Source organism: Oryza glaberrima, chromosome 3 (assembly GCF_000147395.1).
Source record: "Oryza glaberrima chromosome 3, OglaRS2, whole genome shotgun sequence".
NCBI classification, from domain to species: domain Eukaryota; kingdom Viridiplantae; phylum Streptophyta; class Magnoliopsida; order Poales; family Poaceae; genus Oryza; species Oryza glaberrima.
In genome coordinates, this window is record NC_068328.1 from 35,270,267 (window position 1) to 35,298,032 (window position 27,766).

At 41.5% G+C, this 27,766-nt stretch overlaps 1 protein-coding gene across 1 annotated transcript; it reads left to right on the top strand.

Annotated features, from left to right (window-relative positions):
• Positions 1-17,547: 17,547 nt before the first annotated feature.
• Positions 17,548-19,310, top strand: LOC127768887 (gibberellin 20 oxidase 1). Its single transcript, XM_052294554.1, has one exon. It carries the CDS (start codon positions 17,851-17,853, stop codon positions 18,967-18,969), a length of 1,119 nt encoding a protein of 372 aa, XP_052150514.1. The 5' UTR covers positions 17,548-17,850; the 3' UTR covers positions 18,970-19,310.
• The last annotated feature ends 8,456 nt before the right edge of the window (positions 19,311-27,766 follow it).

Sequence of the window (27,766 nt, forward strand, 5' to 3'; positions counted from 1 at the left end):
GGCGCTGTACAATGGGTTCGGGGCCGCCGGAATGCATGGCGCTGCCGTCATGCAGCCGCCGACGTTCGGGCAGGTACGCGGCCAAGAACCAGTACTCCCGTGGGTTCAACTTCTTCCCCAATTCATTCTGCTTCTTTACCAGCGTTGGAAACAACTGCCTGCCTGCCGCCTCCGCGGCGCTCGTCCGCCGTCGCCGCGCTCGCCTACCCCCGCCGCTCATGCCTGCTTCGTCTGCCACCGCTACGCTAGCCCGCCGTCACCCCGTCCGTCTCGGCCCGTCGAAGAAGAGAGAAGAGAAGAAAATACTGGAGAAAAGAGAAGAAAGGGGAAGAAAAAAGAGATGTGGGGCCCACATCATTTTCTCTCACTGACATGTGGGCCCCCACATATTTATTTTATTATTTTTACTGACTAGGATGCCATGTCATTAAAACCAGCCATCTATACTGCCTTAGAACCCAAATTAGATGGTTTTGTATAGTTTAGGAGTGAAGATTTCTGGTTTTGTGGTTAAGAGACCTTAAAAAATCTCGCTGTTAAGTTGAAGGATCTCCGGTGAACTTATTTCTAATAAATATAGCCATTAGTGGGCCGCCTATACGAGGCTTATTTTAGGCTATAAACGGGCCGTCATTATGATCAACACGGTCCATCGCCACGCATGCTAAGCAGGCTGATTATGTGTCTTCTATACGTTATGTTACTGCACGCTCACTTTAAACTGTCAATCATCCATCATTATAGTTAGGCTTATCTCATATTCTCATGCAAAACAAGAATGTTCAACATTACCCACTGACAATGTACTCACAAAACACACGTACACGCGCACGCCCACACACACCAACACACGCAACGCACGCACGCACACACGCCCCCCCACCACACAACACACACGCACGCACGCACATAAAAACACACACACAGACAGTTGCATGTTTCAAACATTACAATCAATCCGCAAACGTTTAGCTATTATTTTCTACAATGAAAGCAGCATTTAATTATCATGAAAGCAATAGTCAATTCATAAACACTTTATTCCAGCACTGGTAGGGTGTATAAAAATGGGACAATAGCTAAAGGTAAACAATGCACTATTATTCGTGCAATGCATCTACTCCCTCAGTTAAAAAATGAGAAGCTTTATCCCTTCAATACCCTTTACCTACCTATCACTCTTACTACTTTTTTTCAATAATTAAGGGCATTTTAGTCATTCTCACTCTCCACTATTTCCACCTTAGGATGCTAGGAATGGTTTTTTTGGACGGACGGAGTATAAGGTTGGAACAGTGAGATGTGATATAGTAAAATGTTGGACTACGCACGTGCCTGGGATGCGCACAAACGCATTGAGACCAGCCCACGTGCACCCGACTCGACCCATGCTCTTTCTCTTCCGCTTCTAATCACAATCATCGACCGATCTCCATCCGAGTCCACGCAGGCATTTAGGGTCGAATACAAGAACCAAATCTATTAGAGGAGGGTGAATGGTAAAAACATAAAAAAATAAATCCTTTTATGGAATTAAAAGAACCTCAAACCTAATAAAGTTGCGTCCGGTCGGACCGCGTTGTAGCTGTCGGTCAGACCGCTCTTGGTTAACAAATCTGCCGACATGCTCGCTGTCGCTAGTGTGATCGCCCATTTATCGTCGGTTAGACCGCTCGCATGATGCCGGTATGACCGTTGGGACCAAAAAATAACTTTATTGCATCAAAATGTGTTTATAAAGTGCATCCAAAACACTTAGCTCTCAACTCACGAACTAGAATTGAAGCCTCAAAGCAAACCATGACTTTCCTTTCCAAAAAGTCAAGATACTTAAGCCACATCCCCTCTTCTATTTATACCAAAACATAGTTGTATTTTGCCACAAATTGAACTATAATTAGGAATCCTAATGACAAAGGAAACCCTTCAAATCAGGGAAACAACATCCCTATACAACTCCAAACTCAGATCTCCTCAAACTTGGACCACAATCCAAATTTGACTCATTTTTCCATACGCACGTAATCTCCCTTATATGCCATACGAAAATCTTCATCCTCACGTGCATTGTTCTCTAGCCTTAGTATCCCACAAAATCTCGTTAACCGTCTAGACGTCAACTTCTCCCAAGCTAGTTCAGATCCATCACTAGCGATACTATCTGAGGCCTTAAGCAATATATGCACATGAACAACAAGAGACCATATCCGAGCATAAGGTCGCACCAACTTAATTCACATCAGCACACAACAATATCATATACGTATAGAAACCATCTACAAACCATAAACATGAAACAATATAGAATATCCACTAAAATAACCCGAAATTGACTCAAACCATACATCACCCCGGTCTGACCGTTAGGCTGCCCGGTCATACCGCACAAACACCTCATGTCCGATAAGTGATCACTGCCGGTCTCGTTTAGAGACGTATACCCTGTTCACGGTCAGAAAACACTTCACCGTGTTTTTCATAAACACTTACCTTTGACAATTATTCAACACAAATATTAAACCATCATGATTTCACATAGTAGTGAGCTCAGCCCCACGATGTACCTCATTCCGATGGATCTATCCCAGCGACCAGATTTGCCCCCTCCCCCCCCCTACATTGGGCATACCCCGCCTTACCTAACTGGTCGATCGATCACTGGTGTTATTTTTTTAATAATAGAAATGGTTATTAGTGGCGCTGTTTCCTTACATGCATCTCCTCTCTCGTCTCTGACAGTTTACTCCACTAGATAGGCTGCCGCCACACTTGCCTACTAACCATTGTATCTTCCTTTCCTCCCACGGACCCTACACATGTGGTCGACCCTGCCCGATTTCCTTCTCTCTCCTCGTAGCTCCGGTACTCCGTCCATCACAAACAAGTACATTGTAGCCTGTCCATCTCCGCCACCCACACCTACAGTTGGCCAAAAGGCCCGTAGTCCGACGGTCCGGCCCACAACATGGAGTTTTGGTCCGGTCCAGGCACGACACGGCTCGACTGTTGTCGGGCCTGTGCTAGCCTAACTCAACCGTTGGGTGTTGGCTGGGCCTCTTCCTTGGCACGACGTGCCAGCCCGACACGGCCAACACTCCCGCATGCCATAGCCCGTCGATGGCCGGCCCAAAGAGATGAGGGAGGCAAAATAGACTTATTTTAGCCATATAAGACACAATCCAAAGATATGAGGGAGACAAAATAGACTTATTTTAAGGACGAGCACAGTAAGCTAGTCATGCCTTCGGGCCGGCACGGCACGTCCTGAGTCTTATTGGGCCGTGCCTAGGCCATAGGTACAGCCCGTGGGCGGGCAAGGCATGACACGGCGTATCGGTCGGGCCGTGCTTCGGTCGTGTCAGACCGAACCGTGTCTGTTGATCTATTTGACTATAGTTAGCTCTAATTAAGCCTCAAAGTCTCGAACTTTATTTCTTCACAGAATCACAATGCTCCCCTCTCTAACCCGCTATCTAGCTAGAACCCTAATATGTCCAAATCGGAATCGGGCGGTCGAACGAACGCATGGGGGCCGGCTTGGCGCATTAGCCCATCTTTCTCATGAAATTGACCACAGAGGCAACACGTAGGCCAGCGCACGTACACAAGTTCCAAATTATGTCCCTGCCACCACTTAATACGCAGTGGATTATTATATACTCTCTCCGTTTCAAAATATTTTTTTTATTTTCTGTACTTTATCCTTTTTTTTACAGTTTTTGTCTCCTCTATCCAATGAAATTGACGGCCTCGTCGATTCGTTCAAAAAAAAAAGTTTGACACCGTTGACTTTTTAGTACATGTTTGATCGTTCATCTTATTTAAAAAAAATTGTGAAATATGTAAAACTATATGTGTACATGAAAGTATATTTAACAATGAATCAAATGATATGAAACGAATAAATAATTACTTAAATTTTTTGAATAAAACGAATGGTCATACACGTACTTAAAAAGTCAACGGTGTCAAATATTTTAAAACGGAAGGAGTAGTATGTAATTGTAAATACAGATGGAAGGGTGGGTGTGCATACATGGCAAGTAGCTAGGGAGGCTTGCACATGGTGGGCAAGAGATCGAAAAGAAACACTGACAATTCATAAGGCCCCTAGCTAGCTATCAATGTGAAGTACTCACTCCGTCCGAAAAATACGAATCTAGAACTGAATGAATGTTATGCATCTTAATACCATATAAATCTGGATATATTATATCTGGATTTGTGTCACACATCAGTACTAGATTGATTTTTTATAAGACGAAGAGAGCAGTAGTATACGTTTAGCTAGTAGCCTCTCTAGCTCAGCATACGTACATCGATCCATCCATCCATCATGTGCTAGCTCCAAACATAAGATCGCCCATGGTATTAATTAATATGTTGGTTGCTAGTATTAGCTAACTCTTGTCCGATATATTGTTTCTCGACTCTTGTCGCGGGGACAATAATTAGCAGGCAAATTATAAAAGCAGGGGGAAGATCCAAGCTAGGCGGCCAGTCCGTCCGGTATGGAACATGACATGACATATGGTACTAAGCATGGATATATATGATTGCTTGCTAGTTGCATTCGCTAGCTATATACACAGGCCTGGATCCATCCATCGATCATATGTATGTATGCATGCCAAACATGCACCTACCTGCAGATCTTCTACCCTTCCTTGTCTTATTTGTTGTCGTTTTTGTCAGAGATATATCGATCAATACTACTGCTAATTAATAGTAGTATTACCTTAGCTAGTCGATCGATCGTTCTAGCTCCCGCAGAAGAGTTAATTTGTTTGTCAACAAATCAGGGCTATAGATGATGGGTATTCAGAGTTCCAAAGTAGCTTTCTTAGATATAACAATATCAATTGATATGTTGTTAGTACAATATAGCACCATTTTTATGGATTACTTTTACTACGATTTGTATGCATGTACGATAAAATTCTCAAAGGTTATATCAATACAATTGACCGAGCAGAATGATACCTTTTTGTGGGAGATACAAAAGAATGGACGTTTCTCAGTTAACTCAATGTACAAAGCAATCATGTACAAGGAAGTCGTTCCTAAAAAGGACATGATTTGGAAACTCAGAATACCACTAAAAATTAAAATTTTCTTGTGGTACTTAAAGAATGGAGTAATTTTAACAAAGGATAATTTAGCCAAAAGGAAGTGGAAGGGTAATGTTAAGTGTTGTTTTTTGACTCTAACGAATCAATTCAACACCTTTTCTTTGATTGTATTTTGGCAAGATTCATGTGGAATGCAGTCTATATATCTTTTGGAATTCACCCGCCTAGGAATGTTGCTAGTATGTTCGGCAATTGGCTAAAGGGGGTTCAACCCAAGCTAAGAGCTCAAATCCTTGTGGGGATTTCAGCTTTGTGTTGGGCGGTTTGGTTATGCCGTAATGATGTAGTCTTTAATGGCTCCAATACTAATTTTCTGTTGCAGGTGATTTTCAGGGGGACTTTTTGGACAAGACAATGGTCTTTGCTACTTAAGGAGGAAGATGGCCAAAAAGTGAGAGAAGGTTGCTTGATCCTAGAGATGAGAGTTTCTAGCTTTTTCGCAATGAAGGGATGGAACTTAAGGAAAAGATTGGGAGATTAATGTTCTCTTGTTCTTGTGTGGTATGGTTGAAACTTTGTATTAACTTTTTAAGAATTGCTGTTGCTAGAGCCTAAGTGCTCGGGTCTAGTTGCTTGTGATGGTGTTAAACCTTGTGTAAGGGTGTGAGTCTATGTACTCTTGTAAGTTTCGTTGGGGCTGTGTACATCCTTTTTTGGGTGTAGAGGCCGGTTTAATCCATTATCTAAAAAAAATGTACGATAAAATTATATTGAAATCACTATAGAAAATAATTTTTCACGACGTCACCCAATTATTTTTGGTGGCGGCTATTTGTTCAAACCGCCAGCAAAAAATGTAACTGGGGGTAGGGGGCTTCGAACCGCCAGTGAAAACTGATCTTCGCTGGCGGCTGAGTTAAGCGGGCCGCCAGCGAAGATGTTGAGGTTTCCGCTGGCGGCGCACCTAACAAACCGCAAAAATGGAACCATTTTCACTGGCGGACTGGTGACATTGGCCGCTAGTGAAGATGAAGCCATTTTCGCTGGCGGACCTCCTATCTCCCTGCCAGCGAAAAATCTATTTTTGTGGCGGTCCTCATAAGATCCCGCCAGCAAAAATCGGTAGAATAGTGTTTTCCGGTATTAAAAACCCACCTACCCGGCCCACAAAAACCGCGCCGTCCTCCCTCCCTCCGCGCTGCGAGCTCCTCCACTCTCCATCTGCGCCGCCCTCCTCCTCTCCTCCCTCCGGCCTCGACCCTTCCTCTCCCTCTCCCTTCCTCTTCCGGCCGCGATGGTGATGGCGACAGGAGGCCGGTGGCGGCGGATCTGACGGCGGGATCTGGCGGCCCTAGGCCCTTGGATCGACGATGACGACGGGGTCACGGGCATGGGCCTTCTCCCACCTCTCCCAGTTCCGGGCGGCGGTGCTCCCAGCAGGCAAAGATGCCCAGCGGCGGCAAACCATCTCCAGGCGGCAGTGCGCGGGCGGATCCAGGCGGCGGCTCGTAGGCGGATCCAGGCAGCGGCTCGCGGGCAGATCAAGGCGGAGGTTCGCGGGCGGATCGAAGCAACGGCCGACCCCTCCCCCCATCTCCCTCCCTCTGGACCCTCTCCTTCTCCCAGATCTGGATGGAGGGGAGTGGTCAACGAAGACAAAGGAAGGGGGAGGAGGAGATCCGGCGACGGGGAGGCGCGAGGCGACATCTCCACAGGTTTCTCTCTCTCCCGCTCATCCCTCCTTCCCTTCCCCCACTGCCACCACCCACTCTCCCTCCCAGATCTGGCGTGCGGTGTGGCTTTGCAGCGGCGGTGGCGAGGCGGAGGCGGTGGAGGTCGGCGGGGCTCGGCAGCAGCATCGTCGAGGCGGAGGCGGTGGAAGCTGCGGCGGGGCTTGACACTGGCGGCGTCGAGGTGGAGGCGGTTGAGGCCGACGGGGCTCGGCAGCGGCGGCGGTGATGGTGGAGGGGACTTCAAGGACGACGACGGCAACCTCGAGTGCGACGACGCCACCGGCGGTTCTCTGTATTTGTGATGTTTGTAATATTTGTGATGCAATGTATTTGGATTGATGCTTGATGTTCAAATTTTTGTTAATTTGGTGATATTTGTGATGCTTGAATGCTTGTGTGAATGGGAATTTTTGGCTGTAAATTGTTGATGTAAATTTATGTGGATTTGTGGACGGAGCGCTGATGGAGGTGGACGGAGCAGTGTTTTCTTTTCATATTTTTTCTTTTCAAATTTCCTCTTCGCTGGCGGCTAGGGTAGCTGCATGGTTTTGATTTTCGCTGGCGGTCGTTTTAACACAGCCGCCAGCGAAAATCCATTTTCGCTGGCGGTCAGTGTAAGACAACCGCCAGTAAAAATAGATTTTTGCTGGCGGCTGACTTAAGACAACCACCAGCGAAGATTCTGATCTTCACTGGCCTTTGCTTTGTGGCGGCTCCAAATTCCGCCAGCGAAAATCTAAAATGGCCGCCACGAAAAATGGTTTTCGTACTAGTGAATTTTGTAATTCATTATAATCAGCATCAAACTATATATCTTTAAAATAAAAATTAGTAGGATGTTATTTCTTTACATAAATTTCACTTTGGACCACCTTTTATTACTGATGTTTGATTCATTTTGGACCACCCTTCAACCAATGTTTTCATTTTATATTAGATGATTTTACCTTTATGGCACTTTGGACTATCCTCAACTCTTATATTCCATCCATATCTAATTTATCATATGTCAAATATACGGTCTACATATAGCTGAGGGAGTTTATTGATGAGAGTGAACCAGCGTACTTGAGGTTGTTCATATGCTTAAGAAGAGAGTCGGGATATTTAGAGTGAAACAAAGACAAGATTACTGAACATTGGTTAAAGAGTGGCCCAGGTAAAGCGAAAGATTAGTATTAAAAGATGGCATAAAGTAAAATTTACCCATTTTTACTGAGCCTATTGATTTAACATATTAGGCAATTCTTCCTCTTCAATCTATTTTTCAGACTGGGATTATTTGGATGGAATGTTTTCCGTGACAGTGTTATTATGAGATAAGGGTTGCAGGGCCATTTTGAGAAAAAAAATTCAACTGATGGAATTGATGGGGGTTATATATATATATATATATATATATATATATATATATATATATATATATATATATATATATATATATATATATATATATGAAAAGGATATAGAAACCAAAACATAGCTACATCGAGAACTGAAGAAAACTTAGGGACATTAATGGAATATATATAGAAGTTCGAATTTCGGAATTACACTGGAATTTTCTCAATAAAGACTTACATGCATGCCATTGTGTATCCGATCCGGTACAGTAGAGGTGATCAGCTATAATATATATATATATATATATATATATATATATATATATATATATATATATATATATATATATATATATATAATGCATGCAACTGCAGCTTATTGTCTATAATAATTTACCGGTGAGAGAGAGAGAGAGAGAGAGAACCAACGGAAGTAAGGTTGTTAAAGGTATACTAGTACAACAGATTTGGGGTTGTTCTGCATAAACGATTATGTCGTACTATCGCTAAACGCAGTAAAGCTGATCGATCTTACATGTCAGCAACTTGACTACACCCGGTCCCTGCTGCCTAACTAACTAATTATAATTTACTAGTTCGTACTCTTGTACTTGCAACTAATTACTTACTCCTAATTGCTAGTGCTCTCGATCTAGGGTTACAAGCCAATTAGATCTTAAACTAACTAGCACTAATTTTTCATCCATACTACACATATATACCAATATAAAAAAATATAATATCATAACTTTATTAAATTCTAATACAATCATTTTTCTCTTTATCTATTATCAATGCACTACGCACATAATTTGATAAAAATAATTACTTAAAATAAATTTATTTTGAAATAAACGTGAGGGGTCAAGAAATAAGAACCCATCTCCTATACACGAAAAACAGAGCAGTTTATTAACACGTGATTAATTAAGTATTAGCTAATTTAAAAAAATAGATTAATATGAATTTTTTTTGATAACTTTTGTATAAAAACTTTTCGTAAAAAAACGCATCATTTAGCAGTTTGAAAAGCGTGCACGTGAAAAACGAAAGGAGAGTGTTTGGAATTTGCTCTTGCAAACACACCACTCTGGGACCGAGGGAGTAAGTTCTTGGAGATTCGTCGAATTAAATGACAAGACAGACTGGTTGGCTGTTGGTCCTCAAGCTAGAGCTAGCTAGCTTGTAATTGTGCGCATTGATCTAATGCGTGCAGTACTTAATCCACAAATGATTGCATCAGTACTTCCGAGCTGGTTTCCTTAATTCCAAAACCAAAAGGGAATCCCAAGCACAACTTGCTACTTTACATACATATGCTTGCTCAAGAACATATTTAAATAATTAAGGGCAAAAGAGAAAAAAGACAAATTGATCAGCTAGCTAGAGACTAGCCAGACACCAAATTAAAGATGGCTAGATCGTGAACTCAGCGTCGTGAACCTCCGGATGACTCAACAAATTCATACCACCTCGAATTAGAGCCGTTGGTGCTGAGCCGTTATAGCTCAGCATCAAGGCCTATGGTGTTGAATCCACGGCCTATTTTTGGTTTAATTTTTTTTAGAAACTAGTTTCGAAATAAGTTTTTAAAAAGGACCAATTTATTAAAAGGACGGCTAGTTTTGTGGCTAAATACTTTAGTATTGTGGTTCTTTATCAAAAAGTCAGTCTATTATTTTAATATTTCCTCTTCACATGGAGAGATAAAACTTTGCAAAAGACGATTTTACCCTTGGTTCATCTAGTATGGTCAAATCCAAACAAATTTTAGTTGGTTCTAAATATTTGCAAAATTTAAAAGCTATCTCAAATTACGGAAATCAAAACTATTCTACAAAAAATGTCAAAACTCAAAAATAATATTTCAAATTTCTTTTTTAGAAAAATTGAATGAATTTGATTTCAGTAATTCTAGGCAACTTTTGAGTTTTGCAAAATATATTTAAATTATACCAAAACTGTGTTTAAATTTGAATTAAGCTAGGTTAACCGAGAGTAAAATCGTCTTTTTTGTAAAGTTTTATCTCTCCATTTGGGGGAATATATTAAAATAACGGATAAAGTGTCTTTTGGCAAAGAACCATAAATAGATAGATCGATTGGTAGTAATACACACACACAAAAGAAATTTTGCATAGCTTATGCTAACTTTCTTCTCAAATTAAACTTAATTTGCAGGTTCCTATATATAGCAAGCTAGTATTCTGGTTGGATGCATTGTACTTATTTTGCAAAGATTAAGGGATTGAATTGAGCATATATGTAGCAGGTGGATCGCGCTCCTCTGACGTAAAATCAGAGAGACTTTGTCACTGATATGTGGACCACATATCAGTGACAAAGTCCCTCTGATTTTACGTCAGAGGAGACTCATCCGTAGCAGGTGTACATACATATATACAGGCTGCTACTAGTAGTATTACTTTTTTTTAATATATGACATTATTAATATTTTTATTAACGTTTGATCATTCGTTTATTCAAAAAATTTATGTAAATATATAAAAAAATTTAAGTCATGCTTAAAGAATATTTGTTAATCAAGTCAAAATAAAATAAATGATAATTACATAAATATTTTGTGTAATATGAATGGTTAAACGTATCTCAAAAAAATCAACGACGTCATATACTTAAAAAAAGAAAAGATTAGCATATATTGATCTCTTAATTCCAAGCTTCCCTCTCACAGTTGTCTGATCGGATCCAATCCGGAAAACCGTATGATCGATTTTGGATTCCCTTGTTGCCACTCTACCCTAGCTACTGTACTTTGCTAGCTGTATAGTACATATTCCAAGCCCTTAAACATGCATGCACGGTTGATATATACTTTATGTTAATCCTTCTATGCAAAATGATCGACGACGAAAATACTGTCCAATTGCTAAGTAAACACAATCACTAGCTCCATCTTAGAATATAGCAATCTAGAATGGAATGAGACCTATCTTAGGACAGAATCTAGACATGAGGCATATATCCAGATTTATTTTTCTAGAATAAAATCTATTGTAGGTTGCAACATTATGATAATATAGGCAGTAGCTTACAACTAAAAGGCAAAATCCAAAAGGATTTTTGTAATGACTGGAATAGTACATCTACATGAATGCTTGTGTCATGACAGCAAATGCTTTTGAGCAAACTAACCAAATTGCTAGGCGGCACCAAGACAAGAACATTACTGTACAGATTAAGGAACAGCGGAAAATAAGAACCCTCACCACGACCCAATATTTTCTCTCCGTGTGAAGTCTTTTATTTTTTAAACATCTTAAGGGCTCCTTAATTTGGAACGCAGGATCTGAAAAAATGCATAAAACATGCATGAAAAACACAATATTATAGAATGTCATGTATGGGTAAATCCAACATATGAAATCAAAACATAGAAACTTGGATGGTTAATAGGAATATAATTACATGAATTTAATGGAATTAAGAGAGAGAAGATACTTTGAACTTCTAAAAGGAAAAATCAAGAGAAGAAAATTTAAAAATACCGTTGATAAATGTTCTATTTCAACGTTTACCATTGACGGTAGCTACTACATAGAATACACAATCCCTATCATGACATTACTATTTTTTACGGATCAAATTACCATTTGTGACCGTTCAATTTAGACTATTAAGCGTATTATTACCACGTATTATGATCACAGAGATAAATTAAATACTACTACATAGAAGTTTAGAACAAACGGTCTAAATAATACTATCTCCGTTTCACAATGTAAGTCATTCTAGCATTTTCCACATCATATTGATGTTAAAGAATCTAGACATATATATATCTCTCTAGATTCATTAACATCAGCATGAATATGAGAAATGTTAGAATGACTTACATCTGAAACGGAGGGAGTATAGTGGAAGAAAGATTTTTAGAAAACATATTTAGACATGCATAAAACATGCAATTAATTTAATTTAATACTTCTGTTAATTATGTCTAGCCTAATATGTTTGCAAATTACGTCTGAACCAAATGATCTTTCTACCGGCCGCCAGCAGAGATCGATCACAATCAAGTGATTCTAGATATTATATATAGCTATGGGTACGTCGTCTGCGGGTGCGTGTGTGATGTATAAATTGCATGTATATGGGATGTCTAGTCGACACGTATGCAATATAAGTACCTGACCTGTTTATTTCGTCGTTACATGATACTCTAGCTAACTAGCTAGCACCATATATATTAATTACCCCTGTGTCCTTTTAAATCAAAAGATTTATGCAAAACTTTATAAGACTTTAAATCTTAATGGTTTTTTTTTCTATTTGGCCCTTTGTGTATATAAAGGATACGACTATATAGAAGCTTTTCAAATCTTATGAAATTTCTATGTAATGGTTTATTACATATAAATTTTTGAGAAAACTTAGCATGAGCTTCAATATTTTAGAAAATTTTCTTAGAGCCTATCTCTCTTACCCGATTGCTGTGTTTTTCCCGTGGTCTAATTCAAACGGTCGATATTAATTTATGTGTTTTGTAATGCTTTGTTTTACACTTGTATTTATGTTAGAATTATGTATTTTTTTATATTCTTGTAATTCAAAGAGCCATAAGTGATTTTGTTTATGTAACTGGGACGGAGGTAGTACGTACATGTTTGTTGTTAGTTTCACAGTTCTGTTCAAGTGTTCATCGATCTATATATATCTACAGAGGATGGCTAGTTATAGCCGCAATATGCAAGCACGATCGATCGATCGACTTGTTGAACGCACTGTGCGTACTGATATGCATCCATGCATGTGGTAGCTGCTGTTGCCGAAACAAACAAAAAATTGCCTGATTAATTAAGAAATTAATAACCCTCGCAGATATGCCAGGAGCCAAGTAATCTGATCGATTAGCTAGTCGCAGCTTTTTGCTAGCTGCTATACCTACCTAGCTGGCTAGCTTAATTTAGGTTTAACGTGGAACATGCCTATGATTGTGCAAATTCCAACAAATTGATTTGGATTTTGCCAAATATCCTTCTATTTGAGAGATGATTAATAGATATGCGGATCATATAGTGTAATTAAATATCATATATATCTCACAAAAATACATTTTAATGCCAGAACAAAATACTCATAATTAATTAGCTATATATACGTGCGACTGTGTACAAACTTTTTAATTGTACATACATTTATACGCTCGATCGATCGCAGTTGATCCATGCATACAGTAGCTGCGACCATTCGCTAATATGCAAGTACATCGTGCTAATTAATCCGACAAGAGATGTCATCGTCACCTGTTAATTAATTGTTAGACTAGCTAGTAATTGCACACAAGTGTGCTGTGTCAGTGGTGACAACAACATTAGCAGTCCAGTCCGGGCTAGTGGGTGATAATTAATGATATGATCCTATACATGCATATATAAAAATGCACGCACTTATATATATACACACACACAGATACATTCGTCTCATATTATAGATCGATCGACGTACTCTTATAAAGCGAGATAGTTATCAGTGGTTAACTAAGAGATCGAGGCTGAAAATGTAATATAATTTTACTATCTTCAAATCTCTCAAAAATTGAAGAGAACAAATATTATTAGCCAGACGGGAAATTGTAATATATTAATTACTACATTGCGCCAACGAATAGCTAACAAATTAACATACATAATAATAGTAGTATATATATAAAAAAAAGATGTAGCCTTACTTTGTATATCCATTTTGGCTATTATATATAGCTACTAGCTAGCTTGTTTGCATATATAGATCAGCTTAGATGCATTACTATTAATTGTATGCATAAATGGTAATATCGTTCCAACTAAATAGCTGACATCAACTACGGAGTATCATGTTTGATACCAGAGACACTAGATCATGTACCATGCTGCCGTTGTTGCTGCTTCTTGCGGAAGGAGTACATGTACATCAACTTGGATCCTTTGACTTTTCCAATTAATCCCGTGTGGTTCCGGTGCACCGCGGCTTCTGAGAGGAGCTCGGGGAGGCATGTGTGGCTGCTGTTGTGGTGCCGACGGCGAGGGGCAAGTTCTTGTCGTCTCCGGTGCACGGGCACGACAACGAAGCTCGTGCTCCTGTGGGTGCCAGAACCGCCGAGCAAGGTGTTCGTTGCGGCCACCTCGATCGCCAATATCAACAAGCAGCTCATCTTCTCCATCTAGCTACATCGCGTGCCAAGGTTGAAGCACCTCGATCGGTAGGTGGATCGCTCGCTGCTGAAGGAGGATATGATGGTTGTGACAGGCCGGCACCGACGACGCTGGTGGCCACGAAGGTAGGCTGAGAAGATAGATGTCGACTAAGCAGGCTCCTTGCCATCGCCCTTCTCCAATAAGCGGCACACCTGCCTAGTCCCTCCTTCCTATCCATGTCTACCTTACACATTGTGTGCTCCGGCCAGCTCGCGAGCCAGAACGAGCTGGCTGGAGCTTTGCTTCCGAGCCGAGCCGAACTCCACTTTTTGCTCATTTAGGTAACGAGCCGAGTCAAGCTAGCTCGTTATCTAAATGAGCCAGAGCGAGCTAGCTCGACATATACCCCTGTCTGTATACTGAAAGTATCATATCCGATATCTAGGGTATCATACTGACATCATCATGATACCTAAATACTAGATTTGATACTTGTGGGGTATCATGTTTGGTACCAGAGGTATATATACCAGATCTGATACCTATTTGGTATCGTGCTGATATCATACGTTATTCTATTGAAACGGTATACCACTACGTAGTCTCACTCAATAATATACTATATATGTACGGGTAGGATGGAAGGTACAATGCAATCTTTGCGCAAGAGAAGAAGAGCGATTTGGTGGGTAGCTAGTTATCTATCTGCTGTTTTGTCTTGATTGCTGGACCACATGCATCAACATGATGTGGCCTGGCTCTGGCTGTAATAGTTCTATGGAAGAGAGAGCCAGAGCCAGCAGCATCAGCATGCATGATCAAGGAGAGAGAGAGAGAGAGAGAGAGAGAGAAATATGCATGAAGACGTACTAGCTAGCTGTGTGCCGTCTTCTAGCTCGATCGTGTTCGCTGATTCTAGATTAGGATGTTAATTGCGTGGTTGACATGCGTACTGCCAAAACCATCCATCGGTACGCCAGATTAATTAACAATCTCTAATTCCAAGATCGATCTACGCTGTAGCATGCAGTACATTTTATATATGTATAGTTAACTTATTATATCTGACATATATTTGTTTGGGAGCCAACAGACAAAATACATGAAAGACAAATTAGTTGAGGCTAGCTAGCTGCGCTGCTGCCTAGCTAGATGTAATGGATCGATCGATCATATGGCACCAGCTAGCAGCTATCTTCGTCCTCATTAAGTTTAAACCAACTGCTTGATATATATGCATGCATGGAGCGTAGATATATATATCTAGCTGTTGCGATGGTTGAGACGATTCAAACACACACAGAAAAAGCAAAAAAGTATCGAGCAATAATCCATATATGAGTAAATATTTAAAATAAATCCAGCGTAGATGCTAAGGGAACTCGAGTCCTCCTATTCCGTTAGATCACCATTGTATTAAGGAGGAAGGGAGGGTAGAAGAAGAGGGAGAAGAGGAAGAGTAGGAAGGGTAGAAAGAAAAATAAGAGTTCCCCTCTAATTTAATTCTGGATATGCTCCTTAATGCAACAAAAGAATAATATTCTCTAGAGATAGAAGGCCAAATTATTAATAGAGAGAATCCCTTATATACCACTCCAAATTAACCGGTTCACTTATATACCACTTCAAATTGGCTTCTCTCTTCTATGCCACCGGTTCAAGTTTGTTATTCCTTTTATGCCATTGCCGTCACTCCACCGTCAGTTGACCGTTAACTTCATAGTAAAAAAGACGCATTTGCCCTTGAGAGTTGGTATACAACCAATGATAGGTATTTTAATACTAATATAGCTACTGGATACAACATATGAAAATTGATTCTTTTTTGCATTATATGCAATTTTAGCCATCACCATCACAAATAAATTTTCAATATAAGCATGAAACATACAGTTTCCAACAATATTTTTAATACAAAGAGCATTTTTCATTGGTTCGGACAAAATTTTGTTCACTCAAAACAGATTTAAAATAAAATAGTTATGATTTTTTGAAGTTTACACATTTTTTTAGTTGAGAGGGCATATTGGTCATTTACGAAAAAAAACTAACATGCAACTAACAGTCAACTAATGCTGCAGTGCTGAGGATGGCATAAAAGGGTGGAAAAACTTAACCAGTGATATATAAGGGAGAAGCCAATTTTAATTGGCGTGTAAGGGAACTGGTCAATTTCTAGTGGCATATAAGGGATTCTCTCTTATTAATATGACAGTTCTCAGCTTGTGTATGGCCTCTCAAAGGCCATGCTTTTATATATTTTCACCCTATCAAAACTCTTTTCATATTAGATTACCTCAGTTTATGGTCAATTATATAGATCCTATTCGAAGCCAACCCTCAATCCATTTTTTTCGCAAATTTGTGTGAAGCTGGATTTAAAATATATAATTCTTGAATTAAATATAAACAACTCTCTTATTTCTATTAGCCTGTTATAATTTATATACAACTATATCTATTAATTTATAATCTAGACCAACCACAATCTAGGAATGTAAATCTTTCTGTTTTTCTTATTAATGTAGTAATAATTTCTAGGTTTTTGTGAACGCGCAATAATTTCTAGGTCTCTCTAGAGTAACATGACCTTATTGCGGAGTTGTTTGTCCAGTCATCAATCTGGTGGTGGCACGGGCGCTGGGGTGTTTTGTAGTTTCTACTTGAGTAAATTGCATAAACGTGGCTTTCACGTTTTAAAAATCAAACATGTGAAGTGGTTGTCTAAATCTCGACGTAGCGTCATGTCGCAGTACAACAACACTTCTGCAACGCCAGCCAAAGAAAAAAAAACTTGCATTTAGATAACCCTTGCATGTCCAAGATAAAATTGGCCCAAGTGAAAAACTCAGTACTACATAAATAATTTTCGCAAATGGCCAAAACTCATTTTTGGATATGGTATTTTGACGTGTGGGCATCACAGGTGCACGTGAAAACCCATTTTCACATATGGATCTGTTGAGGAGGCTGCTTGCAAAACTGATTTTTGCAGGCAGGCAAGTAAGGACTTTCGACTAGAACGATTTTTTTTTAAAAAAAAAGAATAAACACTACAGATCCAAAACCCTATAGCTAGGGTAAGCCGCATGTGGCCGCGGCCGTGTGGTCCGTTGGCTGGGTACAAAGAGCAGAGTGGGCTAAGCAAATACCGGGTTGTGGCACCATCCCTTTCACATTCACTCGCTCTTGATATCTTTCTCTCTCATGGAAAAGAAGAGATAAGTAATTTTAATTGATGCCGGGATAGAGAGAGAGAGAGAGAGAGAGAGTTAAGAAGGTAGCTAGGGGAGCGAGCGAGGTTGATGCCGTGATCGATCGATCGATCTGTTGGCGCAGCGTGTATATAAGGGCGGGAAGGGGAGTGAGAGAGAGCAGCAGCTAGTTAGCCGCAGTCGGTCGATCCAGCTGCTGGGGATGAGTACTTAGTTAGCTCGGAGCTAGCTACTACTGGATGATATACTTATGCTAGTTAGTTAAATACAGTTATTAGTTAGTTGTAGGTTAAATCTATCATATCTCCATCGGTTAATTAATTGATTGATAGCTAGATTATCAACAATTAATGAGCATGGTGGTGCAGCAGGAGCAGGAGGTGGTGTTCGACGCGGCGGTGCTGAGCGGGCAGACGGAGATCCCGTCGCAGTTCATATGGCCGGCGGAGGAGAGCCCCGGGTCGGTGGCGGCGGAGGAGCTGGAGGTGGCGCTGATCGACGTGGGGGCGGGGGCGGAGAGGTCGTCGGTGGTCCGGCAGGTGGGGGAGGCGTGCGAGAGGCACGGCTTCTTCCTGGTGGTTAACCACGGCATCGAGGCGGCGCTGCTGGAGGAGGCGCACCGGTGCATGGACGCCTTCTTCACGCTGCCGCTGGGGGAGAAGCAGCGGGCGCAGCGGCGCGCGGGGGAGAGCTGCGGCTACGCCAGCAGCTTCACGGGGCGCTTCGCGTCCAAGCTGCCGTGGAAGGAGACGCTGTCGTTCCGGTACTCATCGGCTGGAGATGAAGAGGGCGAGGAGGGCGTGGGTGAGTACCTGGTGCGGAAGCTCGGGGCGGAGCACGGGCGGCGGCTGGGCGAGGTGTACTCGCGCTACTGCCACGAGATGAGCCGCCTGTCGCTGGAGCTGATGGAGGTGCTCGGGGAGAGCCTGGGCATCGTCGGAGACCGGCGCCACTACTTCCGGCGATTCTTCCAGCGCAACGACTCCATCATGCGCCTCAACTACTACCCGGCGTGCCAGAGGCCACTCGACACGCTGGGCACCGGTCCGCACTGCGACCCCACCTCGCTCACCATCCTCCACCAGGACCACGTCGGCGGCCTGGAGGTGTGGGCGGAGGGGCGGTGGCGCGCCATCCGCCCTCGCCCCGGGGCGCTCGTCGTCAACGTCGGCGACACCTTCATGGCGCTCTCCAACGCCAGGTACCGCAGCTGCCTGCACCGGGCGGTCGTCAACAGCACGGCGCCCCGCCGCTCGCTGGCCTTCTTCCTCTGCCCGGAGATGGACACGGTGGTGCGCCCGCCGGAGGAGCTGGTCGACGACCACCACCCGAGGGTGTACCCGGACTTCACGTGGCGGGCGCTGCTGGACTTCACGCAGCGCCACTACAGGGCCGACATGCGCACGCTTCAGGCCTTCTCCGACTGGCTTAATCATCATCGTCACCTGCAACCAACAATATACTCCTAGCTCCTAGTCCTAGCTATATACTCCTATTATCCATCCATCCATCCATCCATCTTACACTACTATACCATTAGCATCGATCGATCATCCATTAATTAATTAATTAATTACTAGTTCCGGCTTAGATATATACTGGCGATTATTTCAGTTCCTAGCTACTCCTACATGCATGCTTTGCTTAATTAGATCTATCTATCTAATCTATCCCGGCCGGCCTGTTTTAATTCCATATATCATTTGGTTTGCACGTACCCATCTATGATCTATATATACATGCATGTCGACTATTGTTGGTCGTACGATATTATATTATATATAGATGTAATATATATGTTGAAAATATATTGATTTCTTCTTGCTGTAGGAGTAATTAATTATTCCAGTTGTTGCTGTCACTCGATCAATCCATGGGATATGGGGATCGATCGGACGATATGCAGGAAGCTCAAGGACGATATGAATGATGCATGCATGTGTAAATGTGTTGTTGTGTTTGGTTTCTCTTTTGTCGTTTCCCCTGTCCGTCCGTTCGTCCCTCTGCTTTTTACCTATATACTATAGCTACCTACACAAACAAACAAACAAACAAAGAGAGACATATGAATCGATTACTAGTAACATCGATCTATCAAGGGTTGCTTCAATTTCTACTTCTCAAAAGAAAATGGCTGGCTTAGCTGCTGACCTATATATACTGTATGTATGCTCGATGCTTCTCCTTTCAGACAGGCAAAGGACATAGGTACATACTGTACGTATATACTCTACATATAGTATTTATTATGTAGTACTGTAGATCAGACGACGGCGGCAGCAGGACGTACAAAACAAACTGGTGATATATACACTCAATGACTAGTCTCCTCCAGCTACCTATAGCTCCATTGCATCACGTGCTAACGCTAATTAATGCTAATGCTAATGCAATTCTCTCTGCTGCACTGTGTGTGCTACTGTACGTTACTGACCAATCTCTATAGCTAGCTTTTCATGCTTGCGCCTCAGTGGTTACGGATAGAGATCTGGCCGGGAGAGATCGATCAGCTCAGCTTAATACTAGTACTGAAAGAAATATCAGATATCAACTTCAAGGGATTGATTATAATATACTAGCATCAAAAGTAAATTAATTAAGCAAATATAACTAATACTACTCCCTCTATCCCAAAATATAACAACTTCTAGCCTTTAAAATTTATTCCAAAATATAACAACTTCTTCTCAACCAATCAAAATCCTCTACCATTTAATTTTCCCACCTACCTTCACTTATCATATCATTTAATCTTACCAACTTTCTTAATAACCGGACCACCTCTAAAAATACTTATATTCTAGAACGAAGGGACATGAATACATATATAGAGCAAATATTAAGATGCCGATCAAGATGCTTAGCTAGCTAGTAATGTCTTGGATAATTACATGGTCTCTAAAATATATTTTTATTATTATACTAATTTATAAGGAAAATATATATATTGTTTTAGTTTTTTTAAAAAAAATTAAATATTTTAAAGCTGTTAACCATTAAATTTATAAAAGTTTAACTTTAAATTTATGTAAAATGTCAAGAATTATGAATCGAAAGAAAATACAATGCAATTAGAAAAGAACATGGGAAGGGATGGGCATCGGCATGGCCGGATTAGATATAGTATCAGCATTTTGAGATGATCAGTATACATGACTAGTCGTATATACTACACTATGCATATGCCATGCTGCATGTATGCTACTACCTCCGTTTCAAAATGTAAGCATTTTTAGCTATGAATCATTTTGGGACGGAGGGAGTAGCTAGCTAGGAAACGATCGACATTTCAGCTATACTACAGTACTTACATCAGATCGTTTCCTAGCTATCGGATCAGGGTCGGGTCGATCAGAGTGATGAAAATCAATCGATATATATTGATCGAGGCCGCTTGCTGTCGCCTATCGACCTACTAGTATAACAACGACATTTTCTCTAAAAAAAAGAAGAAAAACAACGACAAGTACCTAGAAACACTCCACTTAGACACAACGGATTGGCTATTTCTTAGGCAAATCTCAATCATCTGATCGCGTTCGTTGGATTTCAATCCAATGCGCTTCTCTCCATGTATATATTCAACCTCTGCATGCTCTTAATCTCTCCACTCAACTAAACTCTCAGGTAATTACTAATTATCCTCTTCTCCACCAACAGAGTACGTCTACCACAATACTCCTCGAAACAGACTTTCAGCCCCATCGTTTTCCTTGTACTTATACTTATCCATTAGTACTACTTGTTAACAACCAAAAAAGAAGTCACGAGTAAAACTTTTATGTGTGTGTATTCTTAGCGATTCAAAAGCAAATGTGGTAGAATAAATTATGATGAAAAAACTAAAAATATAAGTTTTGAAATTAAATATTGGCATATAGGCATTAGTATAAGTGAAACGATAGGGTTGTTTGTTCTTTTTTTGGGGAAAAGGATTTCATCATTCATGAACCTTAGAGCATAACCAACATATGCCCAGTAGGGCTTTCTAATCTTAAAATTTTGGTTTTCTTTAAAGCTGGTTCCAATTGAACCACTTGCATTATATCCATCAACATTCATTTTGGTGCATCCTTGGTTAGGACAGCTTCATCTTTTGTCCATTTTGTCATTTATCATCACGTGAATTATTGCATATAGCTAGACAGTTCTAGTATCACCCGGAAAGATTGACCATTGAAGACACACTTCCATCCTCATTTGTGGCCATAAGTTCAGCTTCTAGAGCATATGAACAGACCTCTAGTGATCTATAGGCAGCTCATATGACCGGCCATTACTATCCCAAATAACCATTTGCATTACAACATTCAGTTAATTTGTTCCATCCTATGTTAGGATAGCTTCGTCTTTTCATGCCAAGATCCTTCTTCGATCAGCTTCCCACTTATCAAATGCAAATCTTCTCCATGATAGTAGTTGACTACTTTCTTAATTAGCGTGCTTACATATCCGTCACTAAGATGTTTTGCACAACTAGCCAACATATACTTACATGTGCATAATGCACACACATGTACTAGTATAATATCACAGAAGATATAGACTCATTTTACGTCCTTCGTTATAAGTTACTCTATATATATATATATATATATATATATATATATATATATATATATATATATATATAAGTATTGGTAGTAATAATGATCGAGTAGCGAGCATTGTAAAGAGAGTCCATTAACTAACACAATATTATCTTTTTACGAGTTACTCATATGTGGATTCATTAGTAATAGGACTCACATGTCATAGCCTCTCAAAGTTTCTCAAGCATTGGAACAGCTAATCATAGTTTGTCGCGACTTGGGCATAGTATAGGGAGGGCAGCCAGCTGCAGGAAGGATCAAGAGAGAAGGCAGGCCAACTGGAACTGGGCGATTCCTTGGTGCCGCTAGCCGCCGCGCCGGCTCCTTTATTTTGTCGATTGTCGATCAGTCTGCCCACAAACGTCACCCATGTACTGTCCATCTACTGTACGTACTATACTGCTACAATCACCGTTACTCAGTGGTACTACGTACTACTAGTACTATACACACGCGTGACACGTTCCTTTGCATATAGGAGTACTACTGTACACAAATTCTTACTGAAATTAATAGTACAGTGTGTGTTCCTTTGCATATATTCCCTCCCTCCCCCATAAAAAAACATATTTTTGAGTTTATATGTTCAACATTTGATCATCCATCTTATAAAAAATTTTTAAAAATAAATCATACATAAAGTATTATTCATGTTTTATCATCTACTACCTCCGTCCCATAATAAGTGCAGCCATAGATATGCGTGCTCAGCGTTTTGACCATCCGTCTTATTTGAAAAATTTATAAAAAATATTAAAAAAAATTAGTCACACATAAAGTACAATTCATGTTTTATCATCTAATAACAATAAAAATACTAATCATAATCTTTTTTCAAATAAGACGAACGGTCAAACGTTGGACATGAACAGTGCTAAAACTGCACTTATTTTGGACGGAGGGAGTAATAACAATAAAAATATTAATCATAAATAATTAAATAAAAACAAAGAGTATCAAAAACTGAAAAAAAAGTACTTTTCATGGAACAGAGGGGAGTACGTTATTGAATTCCTTATTAATTTGTACTGTACTACTGTGGATGCCACATCAGCCATCCAGCAGGAATAACCTGCAGCCACACGTACCAATCACACCCCACCCTGCAACCTGCGTTTCATGCTACTATACAGTAGTGCTGTCAGATATTCTCTTGTCAAGTGTACCATGCACCTATGCATGCACGCTTCTTTCTTGCAGCCGAATCGTACGACTACAACCTAATTTAGTTTTGTTTTTCGTCACTCAGCTGGATAGCAAAGAATAGAACTGTAAAAACTTCTAAGTGATCATTGCTTGGCAGCTTGGGTGAAATCAGGTTCTGGGAAAACACGTTTTAGATTATTTTTTTGCTACTTCCAATAAGGTTAGCTAGAATTAATAACGGTTAATCGTATCCACGCCATTACAAAGTAATTTATGTATTAAAAAATATATACCATTGCTATACGTGAAATTAACTAGCTGCATGCATTATAGATGTGGCACATTCTAATACTGCAAAATTTGACGCTTACAAATTCAATTAGTCTGTTTAAATTTGTAATACTAGGATATATACTAGGTTGCTATACTATGTAATGAAGGTAGTAATTGCATGCTGATGGAGTAAATCCCTAAGGTAGCTTAATTTGCTCAATGGATGGACGGAAGGATCGGTCCTGCATGCATCCATGCGTGGTGAGGTTTGGTGGGGAAATCTGATCTGATCGACGATCGAGTAGATGGATTTGGACATGCATGCATATATACAGCAAATTAAGGACCACAAAACCTAATCGATATCAGTTAGTTTTATACTAGCTATATCGAACAAATGCCCATCAGCTTTGCATTGTCCACACCAGGCCATGCACATATATCTGTGGTCCCTCCCGGCCGCCCCCGCCCCGCGAATGCAATCTAATCAAATACTATTGTAATCTAATCTAAATTTATCAGTATGTGCACCCATGCAGCAGATAGCTGCCCGGCCGGCCTCCTCCATCCATCAATCCTTTCTCAAACCTGCACGCGTGGATCGAAACACTCCTTTTATTTTGTTTGCCTGACCCGGCCCATATATATCTCTCTAGCTATAACGTACGGTACGTACTAACGGTCAAAAGTAATTAAGATCATGACCAACAGTCCCCCCCCCCCCCCCCCCTCTTCCAATACCAAAGTTTTAAGCTTTTAAGTAATGGAATTGCTACACTTCAGTTGACAGAAAACCTACCTCCAAATCTTGCAAATTTTGGTTCACTGGATGTGCTTCACGATTCGTACTCCAGCTGCTTCTTCTCCAACTCCGACAAACTCCTCTTCTTCTCCGGCGCCGGCGACAACCCAAACTTCAGCGAAGAGCCGACGAATTAGGGTCCTGGGGTGGGGTGGGGTGGGAAGGGTGGGAGGGGGAGGGGGAGGGGGAAGAAGGGGGAGTTCGCCGGGCTTAGAGGGATGGCCGGGTGAGGCGGCAGCCCGGCGGTGGGCGGCGAGGCGTCGGAGCCGCGGGGCTGGAGGACGGCGGTGGGCCGGCGTTGGTGGCGGGGGCATCTCGCCGCGACGGCTCGAGGAGGAAGGAGGGGGGGAGGGGGAGGGGGAGGAGGCTGGCCAGGGGGGGCCTCGCCGGTGCCGTTGACGCCCTCCGGCCAGCCGGCGAGGCGGGCGGCGGCGCGGTGGGACGGTGGCGGCGGGGGATCGCACGCGAGAGACGGGAGTAGCGGTGGCGGCGCGATCTGGATGGGGGAGGAGGAGAGGAGTTAGGGTTAAGGGGTCTGCACGAATATTGAAGCATATCCAATGGTCCAAAATTTGAAAGATAGGAGGTGGGATTTTCTGTCAACAGATGTGTAGACAGTCCCAGTAAGTAAATATTAGGCTCTAATAGTACCCCTTCTCTTCCTACTTTAAAATATGTATTCCCTTCTCCGTCATTCTCACTCTCCACGAGTTGGAAATCGTTCTCGCCGACTCTAGCACAAGAGAAATGGCGAACAGGATGGTGGCGCCAAATCGTGTGATCTTCTAGCTTAGGTACGGATGGAGGGAGTCCGACTTCTATTGCTATAGCTAGGACACACATTTTATTGTATGGACCTAAAAACTAGGTCCTGATCTTTCAATAGATATTGATAACTCTCAATTTGATAGAAACTTGACACATACGATCCCGCTTTCGATCAACACGATCCGAACCTTGCAATCACAGCACCACGTCTCCTCTGGTTATCAACCATGCGTTGTTTGGTTGACCTCGCCGAGAAGGCTAATCCCTACGGGTGTGTCACCTAGGCCTCTGAACTCTTAAAATGTATTTTTGGGTCCCTCAACTTGTCTCGGGTGTCATATATATCCAAACAGGCTTCAACCCGCTCCGTGTGCTGACGTGGTATGCCATGGTGGCGCGTACGTCAGTAGAACCCATATGTCAGTCACATATAGAAAAAATTAAGAACATATTTTTCTCCTCTATTTTTTTTATTTTTTTTTAAAAAAATAAAAAAACCCCTTTCTCTTCTCTTTATAAATTTTATTTTTTTTTCTATATGGCTGGCATGTGGATCCCACTAACACGAGCGTCACTGTGACATGCCACGTCATCTCACAAAGCGGGTTGGAGCCCGTTTGGACCTATATGACACTTATGACAAGTTTGAGAGCCCAAAAATATATCTCGAGAGTTTATTAGGGATCTAGATGACACATCCGTATATAAGTGTAAGAACCGTACGTGTACTTCACTACTCTTAATGTTTATGATATAGCTACTACTGTCTGCTTCCACCAATCACCACGTCTATTTTTTTACCAATCTTACTTCTAATCACCCCTCCTTGCTCCCACTGATCCCCAACCATTTCTCATGCATTCAAGGAACAATGATGCATATGTGTAGAGATGCATCTATTCTCGAAATAATTTAGAGCTATATATGTCGATAGGGACAAGATAAATTGATGATTTGCCATTTTTTGGATATATCTTAGTGTTTATATGCATGTGTTGTGTTAATTACAAAGGTTCTATGAGTTGATAAACTAGCGTGTAGGTTGTACTTGTTTGAGTTTGACCGCTGAGCTCAAACAGAATTAAGATGCATACATGATGGGCATGCATCAATTAGCTAGGTTATTGCTTTGAAAAGTAAGTTAGACTTTGGTAGGAACGTACTGGGTGGGTATATATATGCAATAATTCGAAACACGGATGCTACTTCCACTAATTGAAGAATGAATCAGTAGGCGCGTCTTCACACACTTGCTTCAATCGGTCGGATATATATAGGCATGTTATTCTGATTTTATCCTAGTTTTCGTTAGCACGTTCAAATTATTAAATAGAATGAAATCTTTCTATATAAAAGTTATTTAAAAATATCATATAAATATCATATATATCGTTTGTGCTTGTCTACTCCCCTCCCATCTCCTCTGTCACATATGGCTAGAGGGAAGGAGCCCGACGGTGGAAAGGGTGGCGGAGACGGCGGCTGGCAGCGGAAGGTGTGGCGGCTACGACTTCGGCCGGCCTCCTCCACTCCCCTATCTCCCTTCCCTCTCCTAGATCTGGCCGGATGGGATGAGGTCAGCGGCAGCTGCTGGGGCTTCGGTCGGGCCTATCCACTCCCCTCACTCTCCCAAATCTGGTCGAAAGGGAGGAGGTCGGCGGTAGCAAAGGGGTGATGGCGGCGGCAACAGGGGCTTCAAAGGGCTCCTTCATTCCACTCCACTCCCCTCCCTTTCCCAGACTAGCTCTCCCTCTACCAGATCTAGCTAGAGGGGAGGAGGACGATTGTAGCTGCGGCCGGCAGTGACAAGGGAAGAGGAGCAAATGGCGGCAGCGCAGTGGAGAATGATGACCTAGACGACGACGACGACGATGGCCTCGATAGTGCGCAACGGCGACGGCGAGGCTCCTGGATCTAGTCCATCGCGGTCGCTTGATTGTAGTTGTTGCTTCTTCTTTTTCTTGTGAATTTTTGTTGGATTTGTAAATACAAAATATTTTGGAGTAGCTTGATTTGCAAATCTGATGAAACGTTCTTCCCATTTTCTCTTTGATTTGTGGATTGTTCTATGAAAATTGATGTGGCAATGGGCATGCAAAGGGCAATTGTATGCCCCCCCGGGGGGGGGGGGGGGGGGGGTGTTTGTATAACATGAGCCAAGTGGGGAAATTGATTTCTACAGGCAACCGAAACCATCCTCTAGAAATACCCGATTTTTGTATGTCTTAATTCGCAAACAATGTATGGCCGACCGTGTGCGAAAACCTGTTTTGTTCGCCTACGAAAACCTTTTCTCTCGTAGTGATTTCTACAGCCGGCTAAAATGGCATGTGTCCATGCGTATAACATTTTTTTCCTACTGTCCAAGAATATATAATTAGGTGAAACGTACTTAACAGCTAGCTAGCATTGTTTCATGCATATATTAGTTGAAGAAAAAAAATTGCATGCGTGCGTGCATATAGGGATCGAAATTAGCCAGTGTCAAATTAACATACATGACCGATCGATCGATTCCCGACCACGATCGAGCTAGCACATATATGTCCATGGTGTATGTATCTATCATGTTTAACGACCTCAGCTAGCTGCTGGCTAACGTACCAACAACCAGCTGCTGTCCAAGTCAATTACATGAAGCTGATGCTGATCCCGATCGATCTCGCATGCATGTACTCATCTTTA